At 47.8% G+C, this 11829-nt stretch overlaps 2 protein-coding genes across 4 annotated transcripts; one reads left to right on the forward strand and one right to left on the reverse strand.

Annotated features, from left to right (window-relative positions):
• Positions 1 to 407: 407 nt before the first annotated feature.
• fbxo34 (F-box protein 34) lies at positions 408 to 6843 on the forward strand. 2 transcript variants are annotated; one of them, XM_020654787.3, is made up of 3 exons: positions 408 to 627; positions 3068 to 3230; positions 4106 to 6843. In XM_020654787.3, exon 3 carries the CDS (start codon positions 4113 to 4115, stop codon positions 6132 to 6134), a length of 2022 nt encoding a protein of 673 aa, XP_020510443.1. In that variant the 5' UTR covers positions 408 to 627; positions 3068 to 3230; positions 4106 to 4112; the 3' UTR covers positions 6135 to 6843. The 2 variants fall into 2 exon arrangements, with proteins under 2 accessions (XP_020510443.1, XP_065822279.1); XM_065966207.1 differs by having other exon boundaries at positions 3068 to 3169.
• Positions 6204 to 9709, reverse strand: jmjd7 (jumonji domain containing 7). Of its 2 annotated transcripts, XM_020654790.3 has the most exons (9): positions 9493 to 9709; positions 8922 to 9075; positions 8687 to 8825; positions 8286 to 8400; positions 8097 to 8153; positions 7888 to 7983; positions 7692 to 7768; positions 7456 to 7615; positions 6204 to 7325 (listed from the first exon to the last, which is right to left on the reverse strand). In XM_020654790.3, exons 1-9 carry the CDS (start codon positions 9539 to 9541, stop codon positions 7237 to 7239), a joined length of 936 nt encoding a protein of 311 aa, XP_020510446.1. In that variant the 5' UTR covers positions 9542 to 9709; the 3' UTR covers positions 6204 to 7236. The 2 variants fall into 2 exon arrangements, with proteins under 2 accessions (XP_020510446.1, XP_065822282.1); XM_065966210.1 differs by lacking the exon at positions 7888 to 7983.
• Between the last annotated feature and the right edge of the window lie 2120 nt (positions 9710 to 11829).

Consider the following 11829-nt stretch of genomic DNA (forward strand, 5'->3'; position numbering starts at 1 on the left):
ACCCAAGAGAGGAATTTCCTGACCAATTTTTGGGTCCCGACCCACAAGTTGAAACCGCTGTTCTGAAGGAACTGAAGGTTGAAGTCTAGCATGCAGTGTTTTAGGAGTATTGAAGTCTTTGGTCTGAGAGTGTGACATGAAGCAAAACGATAATGAAATAAATGTTAAATTGAAATACACTAAATATGATATATTGAATAAGCTTTAAAAACAAAGTTAAACCGCAGAAATATAAAACATATCAAATGTTGTGAGAGGACATTAAACATGACAGAATACAGATAATTTGTATTCAGAAACATAAAAAAATCATAAAATATTTCATGGTGGATGTTGGTCGTGAATGTAGACGATCTTTGGCTGTCTTACCTACGTCATGACGCAGCTGCTCCAGCTGGACGTCGGTGTGCTCGGTCAGTAGTTGTGGTTAGCTCGGAGCAGCGGGCAGCTCTTGGAGCTACGGAGCGATTTAACGTCTTAAAAACATGTTTTTTAATGAACATTTGCCGTAAGAACCGACAGCAGGAGCGGTTCTCCTTAAAGGAACAAACGGGGGGAAATAATTGAGCCGCTTTCAGGAGTTTATTTTGGTCCTGCGAGCAGAGACGGAGAGATCTCCTCCTTCAGGTGAGTCTGAGCCTCGGCCTGTCTGTTAGCTTCTAATGCTAAAAGTCTCAGAGTCTGTGAGCAGTCACATCGACACACACTACCTTTAATACGAGACACTTGACATTTCAAAGATGGTCAACACATGTGTGTTTGATAGCTGCAATTGCTGGCCAGGTTAGCCAGGTGTATGCTGGTTTCAGACGACGGTTGTTAGCAGCATGCTAGTGAGTGCTGAGGCTAGTAAAGTTTGTGCTGCTAGGTTTTAATTAGCTCCGTTAGATTTTCAGCTCCTATTCTGTTCTGTTAATACCCACAGACTGAAGAGGAGCTAATGCTACATGCGAACTGACATCAGCTGTCAGACTGATGCAGAGGCCTGTTTAATCAGCAGAAGCTAAGCTAGCTGAGCTGTTAGCTTCAGACTGCAGACTCAGCACTATCAGTTGAACCGCAGATTAGCGGGTTGCCTCTGACTGTGTCCAGGACTAGTTAACTGACTGACTGTGCAGAGGACTAGTTAACTGACTGACTGTGCAGAGGACTAGTTAACTGACTGACTGTGCAGAGGACTAGTTAACTGACTGACTGTGCAGAGGACTAGTTAACTGCCTGATTGTGTGGAGGACTAGTTAACTGACTGACTGTGCGGAGGACTAGTTAACTGACTGACTGTGTCCAGGACTAGTTAACTGACTGACTGTGCGGAGGACTAGTTAACTGACTGACTGTGCAGAGGACTAGTTAACTGACTGACTGTGCAGAGGACTAGTTAACTGACTGACTGTGCAGAGGACTAGTTAACTGCCTGATTGTGTGGAGGACTAGTTAACTGACTGACTGTGCGGAGGACTAGTTAACTGACTGACTGTGTCCAGGACTAGTTAACTGACTGACTGTGCGGAGGACTAGTTAACTGACTGACTGTGCGGAGGACTAGTTAACTGCCTGATTGTGTGGAGGACTAGTTAACTGACTGACTGTGTGGAGGACTAGTTAACTGACTGACTGTGTGGAGGACTAGTTAACTGACTGACTGTGCGGAGGACTAGTTAACTGACTGACTGTGTGGAAGACTAGTTAACTGAATGACTGTGTAGAGGACTAGTTAACTGACTGACTGTGTGGAAGACTAGTTAACTGAATGACTGTGTGGAGGACTAGTTAACTGACTGACTGTGCGGAGGACTAGTTAACTGACTGACTGTGTGGAAGACTAGTTAACTGAATGACTGTGTAGAGGACTAGTTAACTGACTGACTGTGTGGAAGACTAGTTAACTAGTTGCAGAGGACTAGTTAACTGCCTGACTGTGTGGAGGACTAGTTAACTGCCTGACTGTGCGGAGGACTAGTTAACTGACTGACTGTGCGGAGGACTAGTTAACTGACTGACTGTGTGGAGGACTAGTTAACTGACTGACTGTGTGGAAGACTAGTTAACTGAATGACTGTGTGGAGGACTAGTTAACTGAATGACTGTGTGGAGGACTAGTTAACTGACTGACTGTGCGGAGGACTAGTTAACTGACTGACTGTGTGGAGGACTAGTTAACTGAATGACTGTGTGGAAGACTAGTTAACTGACTGACTGTGTGGAGGACTAGTTAACTGAATGACTGTGTGGAGGACTAGTTAACTGACTGACTGTGTGGAGGACTAGTTAACTGACTGACTGTGTGGAGGACTAGTTAACTGAATGACTGTGTGGAGGACTAGTTAACTGACTGACTGTGTGGAGGACTAGTTAACTGACTGACTGTGTGGAGGACTAGTTAACTGAATGACTGTGTGGAAGACTAGTTAACTGACTGACTGCGTGGAAGACTAGTTAACTGACTGACTGTGTCCAGGACTAGTTAACTGACTGACTGTGTGGAGGACTAGTTAACTGACTGACTGTGTGGAGGACTAGTTAACTGAATGACTGTGTGGAAGACTAGTTAACTGACTGACTGTGTGGAAGACTAGTTAACTGACTGACTGTGTGGAAGACTAGTTAACTGAATGACTGTGTGGAGGACTAGTTAACTGACTGACTGTGTGGAAGACTAGTTAACTGACTGACTGTGTCCAGGACTAGTTAACTGACTGACTGTGTGGAGGACTAGTTAACTGACTGACTGTGTGGAGGACTAGTTAACTGAATGACTGTGTGGAAGACTAGTTAACTGACTGACTGTGTGGAAGACTAGTTAACTGAATGACTGTGTGGAGGACTAGTTAACTGACTGACTGTGTGGAGGACTAGTTAACTGAATGACTGTGTGGAAGACTAGTTAACTGACTGACTGTGTGGAGGACTAGTTAACTGACTGACTGTGTGGAGGACTAGTCAGTTGACTAACATTCGGGTAAGTATGCTGTTTGTGTTTGAGTGTGAAGTAGGCAGTATTAAGGATGTGACACCTGAAGCTTTGTCTGTTACACATGAATTAATGTGAATGTGTATGTTCCTACAGTGTGTCCTGAGGGGGAGGAGCCAGAAGACAGATGCTTCTTCTAATGTGGGAGGAGTCACAGTGAACATCTGAGAGATGTGAAGTTAAAGGACCAGAGGAGCTGTAAGTCAGACCAAGACCACGCCTCAAGCAGCATCAGCAGCCAATCAGCATCAGTGTGGAGGTAAACTAGCTTTTCATCATAGAGCAGACCCAAAGGCACACACTCTGACATCTACTACAACTCCCAGGATGCATTTTATCAACACTCATCCAATCACAATGCTTTTTTTTATTTGGCTACGTCTAAGGTCCCTTTTGTTGCATCCATCATCCCTTTCTTGGGTCTTAGCTCCTCCAACCAGAGAAGCATGGAAAGATGCTAGGAAAGAAGCAAAGGAGAGAGGGAAAAAGGAAACATGTTTTAAGAGTTTGTGATGATGACATCAGCTGATTCCCGCTCAGCTGTCAGTGTCTTTGAAAGTTTATTGACATGATGATTATTAACAAAAATGTAAGTGAAACTGCTCTCAGCTGCTGTGAAGTCAAAACAAACTTTCAGTTCAAGTTTTAGCTGCTGGAGACTGGGAACAATTTGGATTACACAACCTGCACTCAGAGTGGCTAATCACAGCCAGAAACATTGTTATATAAACACACAGAACCGTGTGTGTGTGTGTGTGTGTGTGTGTGTGTGTGTGTGTGTGTGTGTGTGTGTGTGTGTGTGTGTGTGTGTGTGTGTGTGTGTGTGTGTGTGTGTGTGTGTGTGTGTGTGTGTGTGTGTGTGTGTGTGTGTGTGTGTGTGTGTGTGTGTGTGTGTGTGTGTGTCTGTCTGTCTGTCTGTCTGTCTGTCTGTCTGTCTGTCTGTCTGTCTGTCTGTCCAATAAAGTCCATTAAGTGTTGTGACACTTGCTAAATGCTAACCTGTCCTCAACAACATGCTAATGTTAGCATTTTAAAGCTCACCTAGCATGCAAATCAAGAGTCCAGGCGCATTAAGGCAACAAGTGTCTTAATTAAAAATAACCTGTTGATTTAATTTCTCTCTCTCTTTCTCAGGACCATCATGCACCTGAAGTCGTGTCCAAAGCTTGTGCGTTCAGAGTTACGTTTGGATGCGTCTGGTGTTCAGCATAGCAGTCTGTTTGTGAGCCAACAGGGGGCGCTTCTAAGGACATACAGCAGTAACCATGGCAACAGCAACCGCCTCCCACTCAACGTCATTTCCACCAACACACTGCGCTGCAGCAACACGAACAACCACAGCGTCAGCACCAGTGTGTCTTCACTGCGGCTCAAAGTGTCCCCCAGCACCCCCCTGCAACTCCTCCCACCACTGGCGTGCTTGGAGAACGACACGTCCAGACTGTACCAGACCACGCCAGAGGTCACAGAGCCCTCGCTGGACATCTGGACGGTCATTAAGCCTGGGCATGTCCGTGAGAAGATCGCGATCTTTGCTTCAGATGGACACAGAACAGACAGTGCTGGTGGAAGTGAATGCACGTCGACCAGCAGCTCTGACAGCGGGGACAGGACGCCATCAGTGAGCCACGCTCCCTCCTCAGGGCTGCTTCGGGCACTTAAGGCGAAGGGTAGCTGGGAGGAAAACAGCAGTGCCAAACGACGCCGCAGGTCCGGAAACAACACCAACACCCAGCAGGGCAAGAGGACCCGGGTCCCAAACGCGGAGCAACCTGCCCTCAAAACAACTCCATGGCAACCAGACTTGAATCAGCAATTGAGTGTTGGGCGGCGGGTGGTCGAGGCGGTGTCGGAGGTGGAGGAGCAGAAGGTGTCGGTGGGGGAGATGGTGGCGTTTCTGGAGCAGAGAGCCAGCGAGCAGCAGCCAGACTCCAAACCTGTGCTCGCCCTCCAGAGGAGCTCTGCCTCTATCACACTGTCCAGAGCTCCGCCCCCTGAGTTTGGGGATAGCTCAGAGGTTAGAGGGGAGGAGCCAGAGAGTGTCAAGGTGTCAGACATGGTGGCAAAGCTGGAATCAGAGTGTCTGAAGAGGAGGACGGAGGGAGATCTATCGAGAAGCAACAGCTTGAGGAGGACGGTGGGTCGTGTTCTTCTCACCACTGGGGACCAGAGTGAGCCTGCATCACCATCATCAGTGAGATCGTCATTGACATCCTCATCCTCGTCCTCATCCTTGTCCTGGGCTCAGCCTATCTGCAGGGAGCCAATCAGCTGCTCTGAAACATCACCTGCCTCAGCTCTGACCCCACCCTCCCCTTCTTGCCAGGCCACGCCCCCTCCAGGTGAGACTGGACTGGAAGCTCAGACAGAGTCAGACACTCAAAGAGTAGCCCTCACACAGACCACACCACCTTGGTGTGAGGAGGCGGAGCCTCTGCCTGGATTGTTGTTTTTGTCTGCTGCTGCCTCAGAGACATGCCCCCCCCAAGACTTAGCCCCTTCCCCCCCCGACTCAGAGCCCCAGCCCACTCGCTGTAGAATGACATGTGAATTTGAGCCCCGCCCCCTTGCTCCTAGCTCTGACTCTAGCAGCCAATCAGAGAGGCGGAGGATGAGGCCGTCTGAGAGTGTTCAGGAGGAGCAAGTTGTCACTTTGACTTCCTGTTATTCCGTGGTGGTTCCTTTGGGCCGCCGTGTGTGTGTTTCGCACGACTTCCTGTTGATGCGTCAGCGTCTGCAGCAGCTGCTCGAGCCGCAGCCGTACCTGTCGGTGCTGCCACATCATTTACTGGTCAAGATCTTCCTGCTGCTGCCCACACAGAGCCTCGCCGCACTCAAGTGCACCTGCCACTACTTTCACTTCATCATTGAGACATATGGCGTGCGGCCCTCCGACTCGCTCTGGGTTTCTGACCCACGTTACCGTGACGACCCTTGCAAGCAATGCAAAAAGCGATACGGCCGCGGCGACGTGTCGCTGTGCCGCTGGCACCACAAGCCGTACTGTCAGGCGCTGCCCTACGGCCCCGGATACTGGATGTGTTGCCATGGCTCCCACAGAGACGCGCCTGGCTGCAATGTTGGACTCCATGACAACCGCTGGGTGCCTGCGTTCCACAGCATAAACGTGCCGATCTACAGGAGGAGTTGTCTCGACAACTGAGACTGTGTATGTGTGTGTGTGTGTGTGTGTCTCTAAAGCTCCAACATGAATTAAATCAGACAAAGAAGATTCTGATTCAAATGAAACTTTATTAGCATCACATTTAAACATTGACCTGAGTGGCTCTCAGTGTGGCGCCCCCTGCTGCTCAGCCTCTGTCACTGTGCTCATATGACCAGATGATCTTTAGTTTAATGTCTAAGCTTCCTGTCGCTCGCTCTCCTTTAATCAGCTGTTTACTGGGGGGGGGGGTCCCGGCCAGGACTCGTCTTCTTCTCTGACAGGCTGCCATCATCGCTGCGAGTTCTGTTGCTGTGATATCCTTAGTAACAGATCATCAATGACGTTTGTGTACCTGTGAGGAGGCGGGGCTTCAGTGGGTACTGTGTGTGGAGCATTATGATTGGATGTTAGTTGAGCTCCGTGGCACCTTGCTTGTGTTTACATTTGTACATAAGAGTTTATGAGTGAGAGTGACTTTATTGGATGGTTCTAAAGAGGAGACGAGGCCTTCAGCAAGGAGACAAGGAGACAAGGCCTTCAACAAGGAGAAGATGCAATAAACTGACAGAGATTTTTTAAAAATCCGGGGAGAAAAGGAAAAAGCATTTGACCTTTTTAGAATTTTTTTTTTTTTTAAGGTTTGTTGGTTCTGTTTTTGGGCTGTTTCTGTTGGTGGTGTTGCTTTAATAAAGTGCTTTATCTTTGACTCGTCTTTGTTTCTCTTCAGGTTGTTGTCCTGATAATTTGACTTGTCAGCAGATAATCCTCACTGCACTTTTTACTTCTCGATAATAATAATAATCTGTTTTATAACTTCCTCACCCATAATCAGTCAGTGAGTTAGCTGTGACAACGGGACATTAAAGTATTAAGTATTTGAAATATTTGTAAAAATCAAATAACTTTATTCAATATTTCATGTATTGATCTTTCTTTTCATTTCTCAGCATCACTGTGGCATGCAGGGCTAGTGTGATGTCACGATGACCCTGTAAAATCAAGCTGTGAGGTCACAACATCATGCTTGACCCTGTGAAACCATGTCTTGATGTCATGTCGTCGACCCTGTAAATCGACCCTGTGACCTCATGCTGTGATGTCATGATGACCCTGCATCCTCTGACAGCGTGTCGAGCAGCTGGTAGTAGTTGTACTTGATGTCGTACTCCATGTCGTACCAGAAGTTCACTGCAGCAGAAAAACAAAGGTTACATGTGTCAAGATGTGTGACAGTGAACGCAGCGCTCTGACTCAGAAACTCCTAATCTGATCTTTAAATGCATCATGCAGACCTGGTGCTGCGTTCAGGTGCTCGTACCTGCGATGCAGCCATGTGACTGCTGGACGTGGTGGAACCAAAGTGATGGGAGATACAGCATCTCTCCAGCCTTCACGCTGAAGCTGATTGGATGAGCTCTGATGTACTGAGGATACCTGTCAAGGTCCGGGTCCAGAGGGTCCAGAGGGATCCATGGAACCTTGGAGGGGAGGGGGCAGAGTCAGGGTTAGTACAGCAGAGAGCGCTGAGATGACCACACGGACACCTGAACGCACCTTTTTGGAGTCACTCTGATCGATAACCTTGAAGTCACCGTCGTCTGTTTGATGGTACACAGCAGGCTGATACATACCTGACACACACATCGGACAAATTAACATGGTGACAAACCAATCTTCAGGCTAGTTGCTATGGTTACTCTAACAGATGGAATTAGGTTGTCATAGGCCTTTGGGTTGTTGCTATGGTTACCGTAAGGGATGAAAGGACGGTCTGTGGGTGGCAGCAGGATGAAGTTTTTCTCTCCAGAAATCACACAGTAGAGATTCTCATAGTGATCTTTGTGCACTGACACACACACACGCACACACACACATTAACAACTTTCCCTAACACCCCACCATTAACAGACTCAACTTTTCAAAAACAGTAACAGTATCTGGGATGTGTTCAGGTCTTACTGGACGTTACAGCGCTCGCCTCCCCAAGCCAAAAGTTGACAGCATCAGGTAACTTTCCTAGGAAGAACAAATAACTTTGACTTTACTGATTGATTAATATATGTTTATATTATGATGTAAAGAGATGGGACGTCTCTCAGCACACCCTGACACCGTCCGGTCTGAGCATGCTCTGTAAGGAGGACTCACCGAGCGCCGTGCTCATCCAGGGAACGTGAGGCTCCAGGTCGTCTGTGAGCTCAGGCAGCTCGTCGAGAAGGTTTGAACACTGTTTCTGTACATACAACACACCGCGCTGCTGCACCTGAAACACACACACACACACATCAACACACCACGCTGCTGCACCTGAAACACACACACACACACATCAACACACCGCAGTGCTGCACCTGAAACACACACACACACACATCAACACACTGTGCTGCTGCACCTGAAACACACACACACACACATCAACACACCGCGCTGCTGCACCTGGAACACACACACACATCAACACACCGCGCTGCTGCACCTGGAACACACACACTGTATACACACTGTACCGATGCAGTACTGCAGTCGTCCTGGGGGTATCAGCTCACCTTTCCCTGGATTACGTCGAGCACAGCAGAGAAAGTCATCTTCCTCTCCTCTGGCATGACGAATCGATCACCGCTTACTGCATCTGCGTAACCATTAGGAGTCACAGACACACTGATGACCTTTGACCCCACCTTCTCTCTGCACACAGGAAACACTTGATCATACCTCTTTACAAAAAAAAACATCCACCACAGAAGAAGAAGAGGTGCAGGTGTGTGGGCGGGGTTTCCTCACCTGAGGTATTCTGGAGTCCACCTGTTCAGAGCTGGCCAATGGCTGAAGGCATTGCGGATGATGACAGGTTTGTTAGGAGCAATCCAATCCCTGAAGAAGAGCAGCGGTTCAGGTGACCCATCCAGGTATGGCACGGAGCTGTTCAGGTAGAGTTCTGACAATCATCATTAATTAATAATGAATCTGCTAGTTGATACAATACAAACACCTGAGTCACTGTGGCAACTGACAGAATAGTGTTTATCATATCAATCACACACACGTGACGGTTGTGGCTCAGTTGTAGAGTCAGTTGTCTCTCAGCCCCTGCAGACATGGACTCTTTACACAGCAGCCTCTACCATCAGTGTGTGAATGTGTATGAATGGATGAGTTAATACTGATGGACTCTTTACTCAGCAGCCTCTAACATTAGGTTAAATGTTACTTTGTGTGTTGTATCCCAGAGTGAAAAACATAAATTAATAAAAGCTAACTCAGTGATGTGTGTATAGTGTTGTTTATTAGGTATTGTGTAATGTGTTTATTATGTGTTGTGTTTTTTGTATGTATTGTGTTGTGTGTGGCTCACCGTGAGCCTCCAGAGAAAACTCAGTCAGACGTTTCTTCACGGACTCCATTTCTTTTTTACGTCATCAGAATAACCTTGGTGTGATGACGTCACAGAGACGATCAGTGATCAGCTCCACTTTGATCGATAATTGTTCGATTATCTGAACCTCACGGTGCCATGCTGCTGTGTTTACGGCCCGTGTGCATGCGCAGGGTTCTTCTCTAGTTTAATGGCGGATCACAACCAACATGTAAAGGTGTATATCGCCACCTACTGTATCGGAATGTGTAACATCAGGGCTAAATACACTTCAGGTTACATTCTAAATAACACCACCCCTCCCAAACAAATCCCACCTACCCCCTCAAAAATAATAATAATAATAAATGATATCTTACAATCTAAACCTGAATCCTTCAGAAAAATAAAGAGAGCCTTGTAGCTTTCCCTGCTAAGCCTGTAGTAACGACTGTAAAGAAATGGACGAGTCAAAAACAGGAGTGACAGGCCTGCTTTGACTGCACTGAATGGAGTGCTGCATCAGCAAACCTCAATGTACTCACTGACACTGTGACATCCTACATCAGCTTCTGCATGGACATGTGTGTGCAGACCAGGGGATTTGGGGTTAGAGGTCACTTCAGGGTTAACGCTAGGTGGTTAGGTGGTTCACTTGTTACCTGGGTATATCGCCGTGGTAACCCATGCTGCACACCTAACTTGCTCCAGGTTATGTTGGAGATAAGAGATCAACCTGTGGAAGTCTCAGCCCACTGACCAATTAGATGTCTTGATGGTGGAGGGAGTCACAAGCTACAGGAGACCCACCCCCCAACCTGTAGGTAACAACAGACTGGCTGAAGACCTGAACAGCTTTTACTGCAGGTTTTCACCTGGAGCTGAACCCACTCAAGACTGTGGAGATGACAGTGAACTTCAGGAGAAGCCCCCCTTCCCTCCATCATCCAGTTTGTCCTCTACACCTCCATCATCCAGTCTATCCTCTACACCTCCATCATCCAGTCTGTCCTCTACACCTCCATCATCCAGTCTATCCTCTACACCTCCATCACCCAGTCTGTTCTCTACACCTCCATCATCCAGTCTGTTCTCTACACCTCCATCATCCAGTCTGTTCTCTACACCTCCATCACCCAGTCTGTTCTCTACACCTCCATCACCCAGTCTGTTCTCTACACCTCCATCATCCAGTCTGTTCTCTACACCTCCATCACCCAGTCTGTTCTCTACACCTCCATCACCCAGTCTGTTCTCTACACCTCCATCATCCAGTCTGTTCTCTACACCTCCATCACCCAGTCTGTCCTTTACACCTCCATCATCCAGTCTGTCCTCTACACCTCCATCACCCAGTCTGTCCTTTACACCTCCATCATCCAGTCTTTTCTCTACACCTCCATCACCCAGTCTGTCCTTTACACCTCCATCACCCAGTCTGTCCTTTACACCTCCATCATCCAGTCTGTCCTCTACACCTCCATCATCCAGTCTGTCCTTTACACCTCCATCATCCAGTCTTTTCTCTACACCTCCATCACCCAGTCTGTCCTTTACACCTCCATCATCCAGTCTGTCCTTTACACCTCCATCATCCAGTCTTTTCTCTACACCTCCATCATCCAGTCTGTCCTCTACACCTCCATCACCCGGTCTGTCCTTTACACCTCCATCATCCAGTGTGTCCTCTACACCTCTATCATCCAGTCTGTCCTCTACACCTCCATCATCCAGTCTGTCCTCCATACCTCCATCATCCAGTCTTTTCTCTACACCTCTATCATCCAGTCTGTCCTCCATACCTCCATCATCCAGTCTGTCCTCTACACCTCCATCATCCAGTCTGTCCTCTACACCTCCATCATCCAGTCTGTCCTCTACACCTCCATCATCCAGTCTTTTCTCTACACCTCCATCATCCGGTCTGTCCTTTACACCTCTATCATCCAGTCTGTCCTCTACACCTCCATCATCCAGTCTTTTCTCTACACCTCCATCATCCAGTCTGTCCTCCATACCTCCATCATCCAGTCTGTCCTCTACACCTCCATCATCCAGTCTTTTCTCTACACCTCCATCATCCAGTCTGTCCTCCATACCTCCATCATCCAGTCTGTCCTCTACACCTCCATCATCCAGTCTGTCCTCTACACCTTCATCATCCAGTCTGTCCTCCATACCTCCATCATCCAGTCTGTCCTCTACACCTTCATCATCCAGTCTGTCCTCTACACCTTCATCATCCAGTCTATCCTCTACACCTTCATCATCCAGTCTATCCTCTACACCTTCATCATCCAGTCTGTCCTGGACTGGATGATGGAGCCTTAACTGGAC

This window comes from Labrus bergylta, chromosome 18 (genome assembly GCF_963930695.1).
Source record: "Labrus bergylta chromosome 18, fLabBer1.1, whole genome shotgun sequence".
Classification (NCBI taxonomy): domain Eukaryota; kingdom Metazoa; phylum Chordata; class Actinopteri; order Labriformes; family Labridae; genus Labrus; species Labrus bergylta.

Bases quoted from the DNA above. Each gene is read 5' to 3' on its own strand.
- jmjd7 (XM_020654790.3), bottom strand. From the start codon at position 9,541: ATGGAGTCCGTGAAGAAACGTCTGACTGAGTTTTCTCTGGAGGCTCAC. The intron at 8,401-8,686 runs GTGAGCTGATAC...TGTGTGTTTCAG, and splicing joins TCGACGTAATCCAGGGAAAG to GTGCAGCAGCGCGGTGTGTT. The intron at 7,326-7,455 runs GTACGAGCACCT...TTTCTGCTGCAG, and splicing joins GTCACATGGCTGCATCGCAG to TGAACTTCTGGTACGACATG.
- fbxo34 (XM_020654787.3), top strand. From the start codon at position 4,113: ATGCACCTGAAGTCGTGTCCAAAGCTTGTGCGTTCAGAGTTACGTTTG.